The following is a 22485-nucleotide window of genomic DNA, read 5'->3' as shown; positions in this document are numbered from 1 at the left end:
TAAATATTACCAGTTTTGTTTTTTTTTTGTCAGTCGTGGGGCTTGAACTCTGGGCCTGGGCGCTATCTTTGCGCTCTTTAGCTCAAGGCGAGTTACTGCTTGAGTTACAGTGCCGCTTCTGGCTTTCTAGTGGTTTATTGGAGGTAAGAGGTTCACGGAGTTTCCTGCCCGGGCTGGCTTTGAACTGTGATCCTCAGATCCCAGCCTCCTGAGTAGCTAGATTACAGGCGTGAACCACAAGAACCAGGCTCAAATATTACGTTTCTATAGTAACTATTTATGTACCTTTTTTGTACAATTCCCTCCTTTGATCTTAGCAGTTATCCCTAACCTTAGCAATTAATGCTAAACAGGAAATTTCTCAACATGCCTATTGCCATACTATTTCCACAAAAGTTGCTTAAATGGTTAGCTCAACTTTGATTTTATATTTTAATTGCAAGAACTTAAGGATTAATATCCTCAAAAAAAAAAAAAAAAGCCAGACAAGCTGCTCTCATAGCTGTAAATACTGTAATAGCCTGTATGATAAAAAATAAAAGTGGGCTGGGTATGTGGCTCAGTGGTAGAACACTTGCCCAGAATGCATGAAGCCTTGGGTGTGATTCCTTAGAACCACATAAACAAAAAAAGCCGGAAGCGGTGCTGTGGCCCAAGTGATAAGAATGCTAGCCTTGAGCAAAGCAGCTCAGGAAGAGTGCCCAGACCCTGAGTTCAAGCCCCCAGGACTAACTAGCACCAAAAAAACAAAAACAAAAAACATAGTACAATTTACATTTAAGTCCTTTGTATATCTGATCCATTGGAGAAGTCATTTTCAATGTCATATTACAACAGTTTTCAGTAGACTTAAAGCACACACAAAAAATAACACAAGCACTTCATAAGCTTTAAAATTTTTTTATTCAACAATGTACACTTATTGTCTCTTAATTTGATCTACAAATCTCGTTTTTTTTCCTGATAAAATAAGGAAATCTGAGTATGGTTGTAGACTGTAATTTATATATTTAAAACACTGAACATTAAGACATCAATAAAGGAAGATCGTGTAGCTGATACTTCCTCATAATCCATGACATCAGAACAGCTATAGCAAATATCTAAGCATTTAGCAAAAGGGCAAATTTCTGGTCACTGTTCTTACATCTAAAAAAGAGCTATCTTTATTTATTTTTTTACTGGGCAAAACAACATTAAAAAGTATTTGAGGGGGCAAATGAAAAAAAAAAACAACCCTAACTGTAATCCACTAATTATCCTTTCCACAAATTAAGTAGTTAACCCAGCTCCCAAGTGCCTATGCACACTAGACAATTACTTTGCTCCTCCAGAACATTCTAATACTAAACATAAAGTGAACTACTGGCAGATGCTTAATAGTAGTCAAAGCCATTTAAGATAATGCCTTGCTACACTCCTCCATTTCTGCTTTTTAAGGCCTTGCATTCATTATGGGCCACCATTTGAATCTTGACTAGTACAGTTAGATACAGGAGGGTTCTGCCCAATTTTCAAAATCAACATATATCAAGAGCACACTTCATGAGATTAGAAACCATCTTCTATATATAGGAAAAGCTATAAAATGGAAATTTTATATCTAGGAGCATGGGGAAAATACCATTAGGAAGTCTTCTACTTAAAACTTATTAGCCTCTCTTACAAAGTTCCTAAAGAGATATACTAAGTATCTTTTAAAACATGATTTGACAAGACCTGGCCAATACATCTACACAACCTTGTAAGTACACATACATGTGAAGTAAAGCTATTTAGTACATGCAAACTGTAGCAACTGAACCAAATATGCCCAATTACTAAATTTTTTCTAATCACTTTGGGCAAATTTTTAATAAAATACACATTATCTTTAAAACAATCTGTGCTTTGATTTTTAACCAACTGAATGATACTGATATCAACATTCAGCAATTGAAAATTCATGCTAAAATAAAAAAAGGTTGGCCTACCTTTTAAACTAGCTTTTAAGACATACAAAATGTCACAAAGCTCCATGTGGCAAAGGTCTTTCCTTCATTTGTTTGAATTACTATTTTTCATAAAAGGAAAAAAAAAACTCAGGAAGAACATCCAATGGTTTGTAAAGCTGATAAAACTGCCCTGTTTCAAGAAAAGCCCTTAAAGAGATACAAGTCAAGCTCATTTAAACTGAACTTTTATTAAAATAGGTGCCAGTTTCCCTCTCTTCTAGTTCCACTGATGAGCTAGCCCAGAACTATAACTTTGAGCCATGTTTCTGAAGATGGTAAAGCTAAAAACAGTAAAATAATGATAGGTCACTTTTGGTAATGACACACGAATTAAACTTTCAAAATATGTGCATAGCTTTATTCGTCTACTTAGATCTAACCTCTTCACGGAGCTTCAGCGAAAGTGTGCAAAATGCATTTCTAAAACGTAATGCAAGCAAAGCTTTTCACATTTACACTGGCAGGAAATACAGAAAAACTAACAAGTCACATTAGGGAGAATTCAGATTTTTTTTCCTTTAATGACAAAATTGCACAGTTTATTATTTGAGACAATTGTTGCAGACATAAATATTTAAAAATTTCTAAGCAAGGTGCTTTAACAATAAAAAATTTTAAGTTAGAAAGAGCCAATAACTTGGATCAAAGCTCATACAGAATCCCAAATTAACATGGACTCCATCATCTCCCTAAATTTTGCAAACGCTTTTAATAACACTTTTTATAACACTAAAGGAGACAGCAAGCTGAAACTTTTTCAAAGCACACAAGAAATGGTGTTATCACATTATTTGAAGGTGCTGGGGAGAACGGGAAAGGGAGTGAAGAATTCTTTTTACTACTTCTCACTACAGAACAGCCACTAACAGGACTAAAAACAAAACAAAAAAACCCGAAAGTCAGTCACTTCCCTAGTTTGTAAAATAGTTCCAGTTTGAGAAGATCTGTAACTTTTGAACAGAGCACCAGTAGCGCAACAGAATGAGCTTTCCATACTGCATAAAAATTCGTGAGGTGGTGAGAACCATCAACTATTTCAGGCATTACTACATGGCCTTTCAATTTTTTTTCAATATACATGCAAGGCACATTGATATAAAAATAGATCTCTGGCCAACAAATATATTAAATAAGCAAATGAAAATTTTGGCTCTGCAATATTGGCAACATCAAAATATAACCAGATAACTTTGGACCACAAATCTTTCATATTCCTCCACCTCATCTGGTGTTCTCTCATTATTGTTCTATTATTTTGGGTTCCATCTCCTTCACGTTTGGGTATGTGCTTGAGAAATGACTTTTTCTTTTGTCAAGTAGCATTCTTAATATACTTAAGTTTATCACATTAAGTAAAAAATGCTAGAGAAGTAAAACATTTTGAAACTTTGAGTGTATGTAACTGGTACAGAACAGTATTAATTCTTCCTGCACACAAAACCTCCAGCTAATGTAAGTTAAATTGTCAATTGTTTTCTAAAAGATCAATAACAAGTCAATGATACTATTTTCTTTAGGTCATTCTTTCCAATTCTTTTTGAGAGGCAGAGAGGGAGTAATAGAAACAAAGCTAAGATTTAAAGTATTTTCAGTAGTAGAAGATATTTTAAGGCCAAAAAATGTGTTAAACAGAATTTTTATTTTCCCAAGTTATTGTCCTTCATAGACCAATACCAACGATGATTAGTTACTTGTACTAATTTCCTCCCAAAGGGCATTATAAACTTCATTTACTTTTGTTAGTGGCTGTGCTACAGAAAATGTATCAAAGCAAACTATGGTATATGTAATGTATACAGTAATGTAAAAAGTGCATCACATTCTTGATTTTCAGTTCTCATAGCAGCAGCAGGCTTAATCTAAGACAGAAAACAGTTGTTTTCATTCTAAAAATGCAACAATACCTAATGAAATGATTCAAGATCTTGAAAAGGATCCTCCTCTATAAAGGATAAATGACAACAGAATAAACAAGGGCCAAACTAAAAGCATTCAATCATATTTACATATTAAAACCACTTAACACCAGATCTTTACATCTAGCAAAAGAAATATATTTTAATAAAGCAGACTCTACTAAAGCAGTTATCCCTTTTATGAGCCTTTGTTTAGCACCTGAGGAAAAAAAGGGCTTATGGTAAACTATGTAATTTACCTCAAAAATTGGTTTGTTGATCTGTAGAGTACAATTTTGATAAACTTAAAGCAAAAACTGAACTAAAAAACCCCCAAAGCTATAGCTATTAAGGCTGTAGAAAAGGGATACTGCAGAATTATAAAATGGCTTTAGAACTGACGTAACAAAATTTTATGAGTAGGGAAGTCTGACTCAGCAATCACATCATGTATAGATTAGCTGTTCATTTCCAGCCTTTAACTGCTATTGGACATCCCAATGTAAAAGCAATATAACCTTGTTGACTCACTGGATGTTGATTACAGATGCTGGCATTCTTTAATTTAAAGCTGGCATTCTTTAACTACTTTAAGACCTTTCTTGAGCAGCAAAATAGTGTGAAATTTAACTCAGTAAAGCAGTGTTTTTGATCGGAGTCGACAGATTTATCATTCTTTAAACCAACTCAGGGTAGTCCTAGTTTTCATATACCTTAATAGCTTTTGGTTAGAAAATTTTTAAGATACCCAGAAGTCCAACTTTTTCACCATGAAATAATCCTACTTTGTCATTAAAAATAACATTGATTTTTAAGAAGTTAATCTATGTGGCTCTGACAAATTTAAAGCAGTACTTATGCTTCAACCTCATCCTCTGCCCTTTCAAAACATGAACTATTTTGAAAGGGAGATAAGCAAATCCTACCCTCTTTCCTTCAAAAATCTTTAATTATGGTAGGACTAATATACAACATCCTATCAGTTTACCTTGATGTATGTGGTATCAACATGCTTTATCATAGAAACTATTGTTCAGCGTATACATTTTCACCCCACAACAGTGTATCAGTTCTCCATGGGTAGCTATTAAGAAGGCTCAGGTATTGAGTATACATATCCAAGGGCCTAACTATACCCATAACCCTTGGAAATTTGACTTTTAACCAACTTCTCTGAAGAAAGCCTTGCAAGAATGATTCTTATTTGATGAAATTTAAAACTGAGTAAAGTCCTTTTTAGTTTCCTTGCCTGTGGCCATTTGGTATATAACATACAATGTCACACTAAATGGCTTTTTCTGTTTAAAGTTTACCATTACAAAAGAAAAATTAGAAGCAGAATGTTGAAAGCGATTACCTAAATCCCAGCACTCAGGCATTTAAGGCCAGCCTGAGATATACTGACTCTGTCCCCCCAAAAAGTTAAAGTCATTAGATGCCTCTGATATGGATTAGCAAGTTTAAACAGCCAAGTATGAAATAACTGCTGCTATGTCTTAACTTGTGAAGCATATTTTTATATTGTGGACAACTCCCATAGTTGCAGTTTACTTTCCTAAAATTTGTTATTTGAAAAAACAATGCAGCACTTTTCCTTTTATAAGTTTTTTGCAGATTGAGTGATGACTAGGTAAGCAGATGTTTAGGACAGCAAAATTCTAAAATGGAAATTCTCTTAACCTCTATTTAAAAACCAAAATAAGCTATCATTTCTTGTCTATCCTCTCAGAAAGTAGAGAAAGGCTATTAGAGATGTTGTAAATATACTTTATGTGAAGAAGAGGGAAAGACTGCAATTAACTTCAGCAAGGGGGGAGGATAGTGAATAAAGAGAAAGATAAATACACCCTGTCTTTTGTAGGGAAAGGAGATTCAAGACATCTACACAAAAGTGAGTGGTATGTGACACAAAAGCCTACAATCTTAAGACAAATTTAAAAAGAAATCTTCACCCATAATTAGTATCTTCATAGCTATTAAAAAAATAGGTCACAATTTAATTCTTAGTGCCATTTTTCAAATACTACCCCCTTTTAAGTATTTAAACCAACTGACTTTATTCTTGTAATGAAAACAAATGGCACAAAATAAATACAAGTTTCATTCTCTGAATACTAATGTCTTACACATTCATTTACTAATTCTTTATCTCCATTTGTCACACACGCGCACACACACACACACACACACACACCTGTTTCAGTCTTTTTAATAGAGGGATGTTAAAAACGCCCTCTAGACTGTATTTGGTTTATGCTACAGTACTAATACTCTGAGTTGAAGGAAAATTCTTTATACCAACAATTACATATTGTTATTTAAATGTGCTAAATTAATCACAGCTGAAGTTTAAAAAGCTTACACAAAAATAATCAGAAAACAGATCAACTCTTAAGATTTTTTTTTTAATAAGTGCTCTGTAAGGAATTGTGTGAGGACCTAAGGAGAAAGATTGCAACAAGTAGAGTTAAGTATAACCAAACAGCACAAAGGAGATTTGTCCCAAAGTCCTGCTTGTACCTAGGCAATTAAGTCCATTAAATCCAATGCCCCCAAAATACTGACAGTTAATATGATGGGGCACAAGGATTCCCAGAAAGTTAAGAAGCATTTCTAACTACTGTACACTTCTAACCATATCAAGAAAAATTCAGTGAAGAAATCAAAGTGAAATGTTGCATTGTTTCATGTAGAAGTGAGACTCAAATATCCTTTGGACAAACAGAGAAGGAATACATTCTCATTTAGGCTTCTCTGAACAAAAGAGTCCTGAGGGATATGGAAAGGGAAGTAAGAAAGTGAAAGCTTTCTAAAGGTTATGTAAATTTAACTGTTGCTTCTAAAATAAAAACCCAATTTGGGGGAGGTTTTTTTTTTTTTTGGATATATGTTCACTCACCTCCATTATGTCACAAACCCAGAGTTTCTTGTGAGTTGTGAGACAGAACTTTGAAGTTTCAGGCAAGCAAAATGGACACCGAAAAGGGGGGAAAGGGTAGGGATCTGGCCCTAAGGCGACAAGTGGTTACACAAGGCAATTGAACACACAGAAGAACTTTAAAACCTGTAAAACAAACTGGAGCCTTTTTTTCCTCTTTTAATCAAGGTTATTATCTTTTTTTAAAATTTTTTTTGAAATTTTTTATTAAAAAAAAAAAACACAAAACACAGACTTAATTCCACTTCAATATGTGGTATGTTGCATTTTCCAGTTTGTTCAATGCTTTAAAGCTCAAGGATGCCTCTGCTTTCAATTGTACATGGGCCTGAAGCATCCTAGCTTTTGGCAAGCAGGCAGGAGACTCAACAAAAATCAAAATAGGAACAAGGCAGACTAAATGCAGGGCACATCTGTAAACATATTATACATTGAAAAATTACAATATATCAGTAAAAGTGATACAGTTTACAGGTGAAATGAAAACTATCTGAAACTGGCCTACCACAAGTTTCTGAACCTGGACTGATACAATAAGTTATATATATATATATTATGTATAAAAAGTTTTGTTTACATCAAGTGGAATTGGCAATCCATGCTTATACTTTTTTTAAATCTAAGCAGGGCAGAAATCCAGACTAAAAAGATATTTTCTCTATGTTCAGCCCAACAACTTCTTTTGTAAATTACTTGTTAAAAGTCTCAATCAACAAGAAAACTCATCCATACTACAGTCGCTCAAAAACTAGACATTTCTTAAGCAAAATGATAGAGCAAAAAGTAGTTACTTTCTCTCCAAATATCAAGGGATCCAGTCTATTTTTATTAGAAGACTACAACTCTCTTTATATAAATGCCCTGCTATTTTACCAGTATTTGACATACATGGATATACTAATTTCTCTGCATGTATGTGTGTGATGTGATGCTATGTCAGGCCAGAAAACTTGTTATGTCACCAACATCACCCAATCTTAAAATTGGACCCTTAGTTTTTCTGTGCACACACATACACTCTCTCTCTCTCACACACACACACACACACAAAATTTATTTTTAGCATGCTATACACAAGCTGCAGTGCAACAGGATGGCAATGTGATGATAAGACAGGGCTAATGCTCTTCTCTGCCCAAAAGAAAATTTCCAAAATTTCACATTATTTTCCTTAAAAACCCATTTTGCTCTAATAATAAAATATATTTATTAAGATATAATTAGAAGCTAATAAGCTTAGAAGTATAATTTGCATGAAAACAGCTTCTATAAGCAGGGTTTATTACCTCCTTACTGGCTAAAAACATGAGAAGTTTTTCTGGGCTCTTTTCCTCTCCTTTTAGATTTTGCTCAGAAATTAAAGAGAATTTAAAGAAATGTACACAAATTTCTTAGATATTTGATGAAAAACAAGAAACTGCACATTTAGTGTTAAGAGACAGAGAGCAAGTCTGGAGCACCTACAGTTGAAAAGCAGAATATATTTTTGCTCCCAGTTACACAATTACATTAAAATATGGGCACAGGAGTACTTTTTCCATATCTAAGCCAATTGCTTGTTCTGCAACTTTTCTTTAAATGATACTCAATATATTCTTCAGTTGTTACCAAAGTTTAACATGTAACCAAAGCTAGTTAACTATGTATCCATCAACTATTCCAGAATTGTAGATAGAACTTGAAGCCCTCCCCTATCCCACCCCCCCAAAAGAAAAGAAAAGAAAAGAAAAGATAATATTTCCCCAACACCCCACAGAGGCTGCTTAACTTCTGGCAAGACATGCAAATTATATTCGCTAAAAAAAAATACACCCTGCAAACTTCAAGGCATTTATCCAGCATTCTAGCAGGGCTTAAAAGTAAAACCAAAAGATCAGGGAGGAGTAGGGGAAAATGTTGAATCATTCTGGGTTCCCCGTGATTAGTGTATCACTTTAGTCACAGAACAAAGACACAGAGATATTTTAAGTGGATTTGCCTTTCCAGTGGGTCACTTGTTGCCCAAAGTGATGACAGCAGGAACTTTAGAACCACGCTTGTTAAGTCTGTATTCATTAATCACTTGCATTCACACTTAAAAACAAAAACTAACAAAAGGAATAAAAACAAAAAACTATTCAGTACCGGAGATTAAATAACCATGTGTAGTCTCTTGAAATAAATTTGATTCCTTAAGAAGTCTAATTACTTTCAGTTGCCTTTTTTTTAAATAACTATATATATATATGTATATATATATATTTGTATATATTATCCTGTGATTCTACTTATGGTTCCTCTGCTGCGTTGAAGATCTAGGAGCATAAAAGCCTTGTGTCCCCCATGAACGGTGGCTCTAATGCTGCAGAAAGGTTACAAATAGGCAGTCTGGTCCTTCATTGATCTGGACTATCCATGGCTTCATTGTAAGTGATTATCCTTTTGGGATCTGGTGGGAAAATTAAAAAAAAAAAATTAAGAATGAGGGCTGGAACACCAAAATGCCATTCATGTAAAAGCAAACACCAATTAATCAATATTTAAATTGTCCTTGTTTTATGTGTTTCTCCTGGTTATGAAAGTATTTAAAAGTGAAACAAGAAAAATATTTAAATCATAATCAAATACTAAAAGCAACACTTAGATTTACATTTTGTTCTCTTTAGCAAATGAAATCAATTTTCCTTTTTGGGGAATAGGGTAGAAAAAGTAATGAAGTTAAGACAGAGTTTCACTATGCAGCTCAGGCTGGCTCAACCTCACCATTTTCCTGTTTCAGCTTTCATGTAAGCTGATATTATAGTGTCTCCATGCTCAGTTCAAATTAAAATTTGTTATTTTAACTAATATATTCTGTTCAGCAAAGTACATTTAAAGTAAAACCTAGCACCAAACATTTCAAGTTACACTAGTTTGGCAAAACTACCTATTATATAGTCCCCTAAGTATGACTTGCTTACTCTTTATTTCCCACCAAACTACTACCACAAGTCTTCATTCTCAACAAAAGTAAAAGTCGGAGCTGGAGATGTAGTTTAGAGATAAGAGCATGTGCTTAAATGTAAGAGGCACAGAGTTCAATCCCCACTACAAACAAAAAGAAAACAAATATGGATCTTCTGGGTTCAAAATATAAACTGTGAAAAGTACATTTGGACAAAGAACATGGGGCCACTATAAATTACCATTATTTAGCTAGCTACATTCTTCTTCTGGAAAGACAGTATTTTTATTAGCTTTATTTCTACTAATCCTAAAAACTTTTTACAAGTATATACACTTAACCTGACATGTGGAATAAGAACACCTTTGTACAACTACTTAATAATAATAAAGCATATATGCTGTAGTAAGAAATAGATCAGTAAAATTCAACAGAAAATTGTAAAGGTCTGAAAATTAATATTGAACTCAAGCTCATCCTAGCTTAAGAATTTAGTGTAGCTTGGTGCCCCTGGCTGAAGCCCATAAATCCCAACTACTCAGGAGTCTGAGATCTGAAGACAGTGGTTGGAAGCCAGCCGAGGCAGGTAAGTCAATGAGACTTTTGTCTCCAATTAACCACCAAAAAGCCAGAAGTGAGCCAGGTAGCTAGTGGCTCAAGCCTGTAATCCTACTCAGGAGGCTGAGATCTAAGGATTATGGTTCAAAGCCAGCCCACTCAGGAAAGTTCCCATGAGGCACTTATCTCCAATGAATCACTAAAAAATGCAAGTGGCCCTATGGATCAAGTGGTAAATCACTAACCTTGAGCACAAAGAGGCTCAGGGACAGTGCCGAGGCCCTGAGTTCAAGCCCCACAAATGACCAAAATAAATAAATAAATACCTGAAGTGGAGCTGTGGTTCAGGTGATAGAACATCATTCTTGAGCAAAAAGCTCAAGGATAGTGCCCAGGCCTTAAGTTCAAGCCTCAGAACTGGCACAATAAAAAAAATAAATATAAAATCTTCTAGAGTTCAGTATGGAAGTTCAAGGGTCACAACTGGCAACTTGCTATGAAGGTAATATTCATAATAGTTTTCATTCTTAGTGGTATTAGTACAGACATTAGATATTTCTACTTTTACAGGGTGTAATATCTTTTAGGTTTTTTTCCCATGTGTTGATTAAAAAGGTTCATAGACCCAGGTGCCCGTGGCTCATGACTACTCTTATCTCCAATAAACCGAAGTGGTGCTTGTGGTTCAAGTGATTGAGCACTAGCCTTGAGCTGAAGAGCTGAGGACAGAACCCAGGCCTAGAGTTCAAGTCCCCGGACTGACCTTCCTCCCCCGCCAAAAAAAGGTTCGTAGAAAGCATTCAAAATGACTTAAGTTTGCTAAGTTATCTTCAAGCTACAACCGTGTTAGACAAAAGACTTGATATTACAAAGTAAGGAGAGCCAAGTGCCAGTGGTTCATCCCTGTAATCCTAGCTACAAGAGGCTGAGATCTGAGGACTGTGGTTTGAAGCCAGCCAGGCAGGAAAAGTTGGCAGACTTTTGGTACTCTTCTACAATTAATCATAAAAAAAGAGCTGGAAGTGGAGCTGAAGCTCAAGTGGCAAAACACTAACCTTGAACAAAAAGCTCAAGGACAGCACGCAGGCACTGAGTTCAAGCCCTAAGACTGACACAAAAAGAAAAAAAAAAGTTGGGCACAGTGGCTCACTCCTCAGGAGACCAAGACCTGGAGGATAGATATTTGAAGCCAGCTGGGGAATAAAAGTACTCCAGACTGCATCTTGACTTAGTCAGCAAAAAGACAGCCTGAAAGTATGGCTCCATCTGGTAGAGTAGCACCAACTATAAGATCAATAAGCTCAAGACTTTGAGTTCAAGCCCCAGAACAAAGCAAAAATAAAGAGAAAGCAATGTTAAGCAATCAGAGGAACTTGTATTTTAGCCCTAGATCTAATTTTATTATATAGTAAGCTCTGTGGGCCTCAATATAATGTCTTGTGGTTCAAATAAAATTCTAATATTCTAGAAATTTCATATTCTTTGAAACCTATTTACAGATGGGTATATGATTTAATTTTGTTACATGTTTCTACAAATCTGAACCCATTAGTCAGTAACTAGTTATCCAATCAAAATCTGAACTCTATTCATATTCCATACAACATCACATTTTAATATGAAGGCAAGTGATTAGTATAACTAATTTTAATTTCTTGAAAATTCTAAATAGGAGGTTCAAAAGAGGGAAAATATGCTATTCTTTATATTCCTGAGCACCTTTTCAGAGAACATAGTCTAGAAATGTTTTCTGTAATAGCATATCTTAGGGCTGGAGATGTGGTTCAGGTAGTAGAGCACTTGCCCAATACGCAGAAAAATGGTGCCTAGTTCAATCTGCCCTAGGACTGCAAATAACTAAATAACTAAATAAAATAGCAAATTTTTCTTAAACTGTAAATTTCAGTTCTTAGGCTATCACTTGTATCACTGGTCAAAGTAGAAAAACATTGTTCCTAGATTACAAATTATATATTCTATCATTGAGCTACATCTTAATCTTCACAATCAGAAGCAGAAAAAATTTAAGTTCTTCATTCAGCAGATGAAAAAGATTCTTTTATCACAGTTTTTTTTTTTTTAAACTTACAATGGTACCCCATCCTTAGCAGTTCTGGTATGGCAGCAGCTAGTGACTTTTGACTAGTTATTAAATTAACACAAAATATAAAGTCTATTAGGTCACTATTAAACTAAAAAATAATGAGTTTTGGTTAGTATTAGCATTTCAAGTAATCTATTCTTACCTTGCTTCTGCAAATTCCAAATAGACTCCATTTCTGCAAAGAAAAAAAAAAAGACTTTCATACACCAAGTTTCAAAGGAGTCTATGAGGCTATATATTTTCATTTTAAATCTAAAAAGTCTAGATTGATTACTGCTTGGCTTGAGATAGGGTTGGAAAATAGCATAATTCTATGAGGTGCAAACAAAGCACTGAAATTTTCAAGTAATTCTTAAGTGTCATCAAGGGTGTCTTAAGTGTGTTGATTACAGTCAATTATCTAAAATTAGCACAATTTTATCTTCCCAAATAACCAATACATGAAGAAATAAGCTATAGGGGGCAAGGAAGGTGGCTCAGTGGTAGAGTGCTGGCCTTGCAGGCATGAGGCCCTCGGTTTGATTCCTTAGCACCACATAAGCAGAAAAAGCCAGAAGTGGCCCTGTGGCTCAAGTGGTAGAGCACTAGCCTTGAGCTGAAAATCTGAGGGACAGCACCCAGGCCCAGAATTTAGGCCCAGGACCAGCAAATAAAAAAAAGAAAAAAAGAAAAGAAAAGAAAAAGATATAGATCAAATGCTATTTCTTAAAACAGCCTGGTGTTGATTAAATTTTCTGTTTCATTAGTTCAAGCACCTAGGAAAGCAAGTAGAACTGACCTCTAAACTATACCTCCACTCTTTATTTCAAACAATAAAGTTAAAAATGTTCATCCATATCCACTTGTTAATGACACTATCCTCATCTGCTCCAGTTTCATCCACGTATCTTCCTCCTTACTTTAACATTGCACAGTAAGGAAATATATACATGGCCAAACAGTAGTGAAACTAAGTCTACTTAGCTAGCACACAAAGTTTCACAATAGGCATCTTGGTAACAACAGCAAATGGCTATTAACACTTCAAAAGCTAAAGAATTGTACCTTGAAAGGAAATAGAGATTAAACAAAACCACTCAGTAAAAGGAAAACTAAGCCATACATTTTTTGGGGTAGGGGTGGGGGTGAGGGCTTGAGCAGTTGTTAGGAAAGCACTCTATTTCACTTAATCCACTCCACAACCCCTTTTTGTGTAGGTTAGCACCTAGGCTGGCCTGAATTGGGACCATATTTGTACTGCCCTGCACATAGCTGAGGATGACAAGGGGGCGCCACCACACCCAGTTATAACTTGAAATGGAGTCATGAATTGTCTTTTGTACAGACTGGCCTTTAACCAATATTGCCTTCCAAGTAGCCAGGATTACAAAGCTTCAGTCACTGCTCAAGACATACAACTATCATTTTAACAAAAAGACTATTATTCTCTATATAACTCAATCCTATGTAACAATATAGTCTGATTTATTAGCAATAAAAATAAAACTGGAGCATTAAGATGGCATATAGTTGGACATAGATTGCAATTATGTCATAATATAACCTCTCCAGAAACCGAAAACAAAAAACAAAAACTATATAATTAAAAATTATAATGTTCTTGTGATGGTACACATCTGTAACCTCAGCTACACAAAGGAAGATAAGGATCAGGTCCAAAGCCAATTCAGGGCAAAAACATAAGACTTTATCCCAAAAATAATTTGGCTTGGCTCAAGTGACAAGACTGCTTGCCTCATAAGTGAGAGACCCTGAGTTCAGACATCAGTATCAACAGAAAATTTTCTTCTCCTGAGAGGCCTAAAAAGGGAAAAGAAGCCAGGTGCTGGTGGCTCATGCCTATAATCCTAGCTACTCAGGAGGCTGAGATCTGAGGATCACCCCAAAGCCAGCCCGGGCAGGAAAGTCCGTGAAACTCCAATAAACCACCAGAAAACCGGAAGTGGCGCTGTGGCTCAAGTGGTAGAGCACTGCCCTTGAGCTGAAGAGCTGAGGAACAGTGCCCAGGCCCAGAGTTCAAGCCCCAGGACCCACCAAAAAAAGTGAAAAGAACTATCATCAATTTAATCTTTAAGAATATACTCCAAATATTGTTTCTAATTTTATTAGTTTTAGACAGTATCCTAAAGATAAACCTTGTCTTGGTTGATATAGCTGAGACAAAAAAACCAAGATATTCATTTTTAAGTTTGCTTACAAGGATAAATCTATACCTAATAATTAAATCTTTCATTTCAGCACACTGAACTTACTATAACAGTTCCCTTTTCCTGTCTTTGCCCTGTTTCTGGAGGAGGAAGGATATTCAGTCACAAGTTATTGTACAAATCATACTACTTTAAAAACAAATGAGCTGGGCTCATTCCTATAGTCCTAGCTACTCAAGAGGCTGAGATCTGAGGACTGTGGTTTAAAGCCAGTCTGGACAAGAAAAATCTGTGAGACTCTACTCTCCAATTAAGCACCAAAAAGGCTGGAAATGGAGCTGTGCCATAGTAGTAAAATGCTAGCCTTGAGAAAAAAGCTTAGGGAGAGCACCCAGGCCGAGTTCAAGCCCCAGGCTTAGTCCATGCACATACACACAGCATTTAAAAGAAACAAAAATTTGCATTGGCAAATACCCAGTTTCCACAGTTTAGATATTTTCTTTTTTCTTTTCTTTTCTTTTTTTTTTTTTTTGGGGGGGGGGGGGTCCAGTAGTGGGGCCTGAACTCTGGGCCTGGGCACTGTCCCTCAGCTCTTCAGCTCAAGGCTAGAGCTCTACTACTTGAGCCACAGCGCCACTTCCGGCTTTTTTCTTATGTGGTGCTGAGGAATCGAACCCAGGGCCTCGAGCATGCAAGGCAAGTGCTCTACCACTGAGCCACCTTCCCAGCCCCTAGTTATTTTCTTACACTAACTAGAACATTTAGCTTAAGGATTTACTTGAATGCTAAGAAGTTTAAATGATTGCTGTTAAGAAAATTTTATTGTCCTCAAATAGAGGCCTTGATACACATGTAATCCTAGCTACTCAGAAGGCTGAGATTTGAGGACTGCAGTTTGAGGCCAGCCTGGGCAGTAAGTCCATGAAACTTACCTCCACTTAGCCATCAAAAAACTGGAAATGAAGCTGTGGCTCAAGTGGCAGAATGCTAGCCTTGAGCAGAAAAAAGCTCAAGGACAGTGTCCAGGCCTTAAGTTCAAGCCCCAGGACTAGCACTAAACTAAACCAAACCAACCAACCAACCAACAAATAAGTTCCCATGAAACATTAAGATCCAAAAGAGAAATAATATCAGTTTAAAAAACACAACAATGAAAGCACATGTATTTGTCACCTCTTAGGTTTTAACTATCCTAAAGAACCTATAGGCCGGGCGCTGGTGGCTCACGCCTGTAATCCTAGCTACTCAGGAGGCTGAGATCTGAGGATCTCGGTTCAAAGCCAGCCTGGGCAGGAAGTGGCACTATAGCTCAAGTGGTAGAGCGCTCGCCTTGAGCTGAAGAGCTGAGGGACAGTGCCCAGGCCGAGTTCAAGCCCCACAACTGACAAAAAAAAAAAAAGAACCTATAGAAGGTGTTTTCAACTATATGAAGGCTAATAAGAGTATCTTTGTGTTTTTTCTTTACCATGCTCCACTAATAATGGACATTTAAATTGTTAATTACTGCTTCTCAATCAAAATTTTAACCTGCCAGTTCTTTTTTGAAGGACCACAGCATCTAATTAGGTAATTACTGGTGGTTTAAGCCCAGGTTTCACTCTTTCAATATATGCAAGTAGACAATTATGCTAAAAATCTGTAATCTAGGTCATTACCATACAATTTGAAATTTTTATACACCAAAACCCTAGGGTGCGGGCTGGGAAGGTGGCTCAGGTGCTTGCCTTGCATGCATGAGGCCCTGGATTCGATTCCTCAGCACCACATAAGCAAAAAGGAAAAAGCCGGAAGTGGCGCTGTGGCTCAAGTGGTAGAGCACTAGCCTTGAGCTGAAGAACTTAAGAGACAGTACCCAGGCCCTGAGTTCAGGCCCCACGACCGGACCCCCCCCCCCCAAAAAAAAAACAACCAAAACTGGTGGCTCACACCTGTAATCCTAGCTACTCAGAAGGCTGAGATTTGAGGATTGCAATTAAGCCTGCCTGGGCAGAAAACTGAGAATCTTATTTATGTCCAATTAACCACCAAAAAGTCAGAAGTGATGGAAGTGGCGCTGTAGCTCCAGTGGTAGAGTGCTCGCCTTGAGCTGAAGAGGTGAGGGACAGCGCTCAGACCCAGAGTTCAAGCCCCACAACCAAAACAAAACAAAACAAAAAAAGTCAGAAGTGAGCACAGTGCCAGCTGCTCATACCTGTAAATCCTGCTCAGGAGAATTAAGGTAAGAGAGATCCCAATTCAAAGCCAGCTTGGAGAAAGAAAGTCCATGAGACTTATCTCTAATTAACCACCAAAAAGCCAAAAGTGGAGCTGTGGCTCAAGTGAAGTACTAGCTTTGAGCACAAGAAGTTCAGGGACAGTGCCCAGGCACTGAGTTCAAGCCCTAGTACCCACACACATGCAAATGCACACACATACACATACGAGTGGAAATGTAGCTCAAGTGGTAGAGCTCTAGACTTGAAGGGAAAAAAATGGAGGAAGATAGCTGGGAAGGTGGCTCAGTGGTAGAGTGCTTGCTTTACATGCATGAGGCACTCGGTTCGATTCCTCAGCACCCTATAAGTAGAAAAAGCCCGAAGTGGGGCTGAGGCTCAAGTGGTAGAGCACTACAGCTGAAGAGCTGAGGGACAGCACCCAGGCCCCCGACCGACCAAAAAAAAAAAAAAAAAAAAGGAAGAAGAGTGCTGACAGAGTTCAAGCTCTAGTAGGCATATACAACAGCAAAATACAATAACAAAAGTAGCTCATGCCTACAATCCTAGCTACTCAGGAGGCTGAGATCTGAGAGACTCCCAGTTCAAAACCAGCCCAGGCAGGAAAGTCTTATGTCCAATAAACCATCAGAAAAGCAGAAGTGGTGCTATGGCTTTGAGCTGAAGAGCTGAGAGACAGTGCCTAGGCCCAGAGTTCAAGCCCCATGACCAAAAAAAAAAAAAAAAAGCTCTAGGGCTATCAGGAGCACACACATGAGGCCCTGGGTCCAACAAGACAAAAACAAATACACACAAGTATTTGCGCCTTTTTTTTTTAGTGCTATAAAGGACTTCATACTTGCCAGCAGATATGCTATTTTGTTTTGTTTTTGTCAGTTGTGGGGCCTGAACTCTGGGCCTGGGCGCTGTCCCTCAACTCTTCAGCTCAAGGCTAGCACTCTACCTCTTGAGCCACAGCGCCACTCACTTCCAGCTTTTTCTGCTTATGTGGTGCTGAGGAATGGAACTCCAGGGCCTCATGCATGCAAGGCAAGCACTGAGCCACCTTCCCAGCCCCAGATATGCTATTTTTGAGTTGAGCAGGAAAAAGTGAACAACTGGACTGAGATTCCACCTTTGGCTTCCCACTTTTCATTGTAACTAGGATGACAGGTGTGCACTATGCTTAGGTTCTTTGGTTAAGAGTTTTGCAAACTTTTTTTCTTAAGTCACAAGGATACACACTATGAATAACAGGCCTGCCTTTGTCAGTCCTGGAGCTTGAACTCTGGGCCTAGGCACTGTCCCTCAGCTCTTCAGCTCAAAGTCATAGCTCAAGGCAAGAGCTCTACCATTTGAGCCACAGCACCACTTCTGGTGGTTAGAGATAAAAGAGTCTCACGAACTTTCCTGCCCTAGCTGGCTTGAACCGTGATCCTCAGATCTCAGCCTCCTGAGTAGCTAGGATTACAGGTGTGGGCCACCGGCACCTGGTATAGGCCTTTATTTTTGAATAAAGTGTTTTTCTTTTCCTTTTCCTTTTCTGTTTTTGCTGGTCCTGTAGCTTGAACTCTGGTCCTGGGCCCTGTTCCTGAGTTCTTCAGCCCAAGGGGAACACTCTGTACAATACCACTTCTTGTTTTCTGGTGGTTAACTGGAGATATGAATCTCACAGACTTCCCTGTGAGCTGGCTTTTTTGAATCACGATTCTCAGATCTCAGTCTCCAGAGTAGCTAGGATTATAGGCATGAGCCACTGGCGTCTGGCTTATAATCTAATTAATGGAAAATATATTTTCCAAAGCAAATACACAACTTTATTCCCACAACTTAGTGGGAATAAAGGTACTATTTTACATCTTCAGATCTCAACCTCCTGAGTATCTAGGATTATAAGTGGGAGCCACTGGTATCCAGCTTCTTTTTTGGTAGTACTGAGGGCTTCATTTACACCCAGGGGTCTAGGGCTGGGGATGTGGCTTAGTGCTTGCCTTACATACATGAAGCCCTGGGTTTGATTGCTCAGTACCACATAATCAGAAAAGGCCAGAAGTGGCACTGTGGCTCAAGTGGTAGAGTGCTGGCCTTGAACAAAAGAAGCTCAGGGACAGTGCCCAGTCGAGTTCAAGCCCCAGGGCTGGCAATAAACAAACAAACAAATCCAGGGGTCTGGCTGGGAGCTGGTGGTACATATGTGTAATCCTACCTACTCACTGATATTTGAGGATCATGTGCTTCCAAGCCAGCTAGGCAGAAAAAGTCTATGAGACTCTTATCTCCAATTAAACAGTAAAAAGCCAGAAGTGGAGCTGTGGTTCAAGTGGTAAGAACAGCCTTGAGCAAAAACTCAAATGGAGGGGTCTTGAATTCAAGCCTCAGTACTGGTGCAAAAAATAAATAAAACCCAAGGCCTCCTGCTGGCTAGGTAGACACTTAACATAACTGACATTCCCACAATCTCAGCATCCCACATAGCTGAAATGACAGGCAGTATACTATACTCAAGGACTGGTTGAAAAAGAGACTCGTGTTAATTCTGAGCTGGCTTTAAACTATGGAAATGTCGATCTCAAGTTTTCCAAATAGCTAGCATTATAGGTGTGGATCACTGGCACCTAGCCTGGCTTTAAAAAACATTAGTTAAGCCAGGCACTAGTGGTTTATACCTATAATCATAGCTACTTAGGAGATTGAGATAGGAGTTGGAGGCATGGCTCAGTTGGTACGATGCTAGCCAATCATTGACAGTGGCTGAGATCTGAGGATCACAGTTCAAAGCCAGCCTGGGCAGGAAAGTCCGTGAAGCTCTTACCTCCAATAAACCACCAGAAAACCAGAAGTGGCTCTGTGGTTCAAGTGGTAGAGTGCTTGCCTTGAGCTGAAGACAGTGCCCAGGCACAGAGTTTAAGCCCCAATATCACCAAAAAAAAAAAAAAAAAAAAGCCAGAAGTGGGGCTATGGCTTCAATAATAGAACACTAGCCTTGAGCAAAAGCAGCTCAAGCTCAAGTACAGTGCCAAGACCCTGAGTCCAAGCCCCAGGACCAGCCAAAATAAATAGGACTATGTAATGTCATATGTGGTGGTTCATACTCTGTGATGTGGCTCCAGTGGTGGTAGGGTCTTTACTTACCTAGCAAGACAGTTTAATTCCCAATGAGAGAAAACAGCTGGGTGTGGGTGACTCACACCTATAATCCTAGCTACTCAAGAGACTGGGATCTGAGGACTTAAGTTCAAATCCAACCAGGGCAGTGAAGTCTATGAGACCCATCTCCAATTAACCACCAGAAACCAGAAATGGAGCTGTAGCTCAAAGTGGTAAAGCATTAGCCTTGAGCAAAAAAAGTTCAGAGATAGCACCTAGGCCCTGAGTTCAAACCCACCTGTCTGGCGAAAGGGAAAGGGAAGAGGGAGAACTATTTAGTTCCTTCTGGGAACAAATGCTCAAAACCTACATACTACTGACCCTTAAGCAGTAAGATTAGGATCAGTACCTGCCACCATCTACTCAGAAGGTACGTTTGTTCTTTTTCCCCCACTTTGGGTGCTGTTGATTGAATCCAAGGTCGCTGTGCTATAATACTGCCCAGCTACACTACAAGCCTGTGTTCTGATTCCCAATAACACCACAAAGTAGCCACAAAATTATTAGGTACTACAATATATACTACAGTTCATTTTATAGCTATAATTAAATAAGTCATCTTTACATTTAAATTTCTCTAGACAGCGATAACATGGTATACTTTTTTTTTTTTGTCGGTCATAGGGCTTGAACTCTGGGCCTGGGCACTGTCCCTCAGTGAAGGCAAGCACTCTACCACTTAAGCTACAGCACCACTTCTGGTTTTCTAGTGGTTTATTGGAGATAGGAGTCTCACAGTCTTTCCTGCGCGGGCTGGCTTTGAACCGAGATCCTCAGATCTCAGCCTCCTGAGTAGCTAGGATTACAGGCATGAACCACCGACGCCCGGCACTCTTGTTTTTGTCTGCCCATTTGTAAGTGCTAACTTAAGACAAACTTTTTTGTTTTTGGTATTTCTAGGCTGTGTATTTTGCAAGTTTTGTTGTTAGTCTTAACACACATACACAAATTCATTAACTGGGTATTGGTGGCTCAAGCCTGTAATCCTAGCTAAGATCTGAAAATCCTAATTCAAAGTCAGCCTAGGCAGAAGGCAAGTCTATGAGGCTCTTTCTTACCTCTAATTAACCAGAAAAATATCAGAGAGGTATGACTTAAGTGGTAGAGTGTTAGCCTTGAGCAAAAAGGCTCAGGGATAGCCGGGCGCTGGTGGCTCACGCCTGTAATCCTAGCTACTCAGGAGGCTGAGATCTGAGGATCGCAGTTCAAAGCCAGCCCGGGCAGGAAAGACCGTGAGACTCCTATCTCCAATAAACCACCAGAAAACCGGAAGTGGCGCTGTAGCTCAAGTGGTAGAGCGCTCGCCTTGAGCTGAAGAGCTGAGGGACAGTGCCCAGGCCCAGAGTTCAAGCCCCACGACTGACAAAAAAAAAAAAAAAAAAAGGCTCAGGGATAGTGCCCAGGACCCTGAGTTCAGAACTGTTCCTCCAAAGCTGACTTTGAGTTCTTATATATCTTTTAGTTACACTGAATTTTACATTTAATCTTTAATCTTGCAAACCTGAGGACAAGATTAATATTGTTCCACTTATCCCAATCATGAAATATAAATCTTTATTCCTCCTTTGCCTCTGTGCACTAAGTCAAATTTACCAATATATGATTTCATTGACTATTCCAAAATATTAGCATTTCTAATACTTGACATACTTCAGAGCAATACTAACCAGCCAAGATAAAGCTACTCAGTTTAAATTAACATTTCAACCTAACACATGACTTACAACAATCTACCCTACTTCTATTGGATTTAAATAACTTTTAGACCATTTCAATCAAAAAGTCATTTTAAAAACATCTAGAGGGGCTGGGAAGTTGGCTCAGTGGTAAAGCGCTTGCCTTGCATGCCTGAGGCCCTGGGTTCGATTCCTCAGCACCACATAAGCAAAAAGAAAAAAGCTGGAAGTGGCGCTGTGGCTCAAGTGGTAGAGCGCTAGCCTTGAGCTGAAGAGCTGAGGGACAGCGCCCAGGCCCAGAGTTCAGGCCCCGCGACCAGACCTCCAAAAAAAAAAAAAAAACCATCTAGAATTCAGAGCCTTTGAAGAAAGGATACCCTAAAGTAAGCATTCTGATTATTTCAAAGGAGGCAACAGTTACATATCTCGGTATGTTCATCAAAAGCTATCAACCCTAACATTTTAAGAAATAATGGGAGGAGGCTGGGAAGGTGGCTCAGTGGTAGAGCGCTTGCCTTGCATGTCTGGGGCCCTGGGTTCGATTCCTCAGCACCACATAAGCAAAAAGAAACAAAGCCAGAAGTGGCGCTGTGGCTCAAGTTGGTAGAACGCTAGTCTTGAGCTGAAGAGCTGAGGGATAGTGCCCAGGCCCAGAGTTCAGGCCCTACGACTGGACCCTCCCCCCAAAAATAAAATAAATAAAAAAATAAAAGGCAATGTGAAATGATTTTAACTATTCTGATAAAAAATAATGGGCTTGGGGGTTTGTAGCTCACGTACAAAGCCTTGGTCTTTCAATTCTTGCCCCTCTCCTTGCAAAATAAACTAGTACATCTTTTTTTTAGATCAGAGGCTCAAACTCAGTACCTAATATTTTTGTTCATTGGCTAGCACTCTACCAACTGAGCCAC

At 38.4% G+C, this 22485-nt stretch overlaps 1 protein-coding gene across 1 annotated transcript in view; it reads right to left on the bottom strand.

Moving 5' to 3' along the window:
- Positions 1–884: 884 nt before the first annotated feature.
- Positions 885–22485, bottom strand: part of Nufip2 (nuclear FMR1 interacting protein 2) — a 33594-nt gene continuing 11993 nt past the window's right edge. The window contains exons 3-4 of the mRNA XM_042692968.1: positions 12555–12587; positions 885–9255 (exon numbers count right to left, since the gene is read on the bottom strand). Coding sequence (XP_042548902.1) covers positions 9203–9255; positions 12555–12587 — 86 coding nt within the window. The 3' untranslated portion in view covers positions 885–9202. The remainder of the gene's footprint in view (positions 9256–12554; positions 12588–22485) is intronic.

This window comes from Dipodomys spectabilis, unplaced genomic scaffold (assembly GCF_019054845.1).
Source record: "Dipodomys spectabilis isolate Male_0828 unplaced genomic scaffold, ASM1905484v1 ptg000004l, whole genome shotgun sequence".
NCBI classification, from domain to species: domain Eukaryota; kingdom Metazoa; phylum Chordata; class Mammalia; order Rodentia; family Heteromyidae; genus Dipodomys; species Dipodomys spectabilis.
This window is presented reverse-complemented; position numbering and strand designations above follow the sequence as displayed.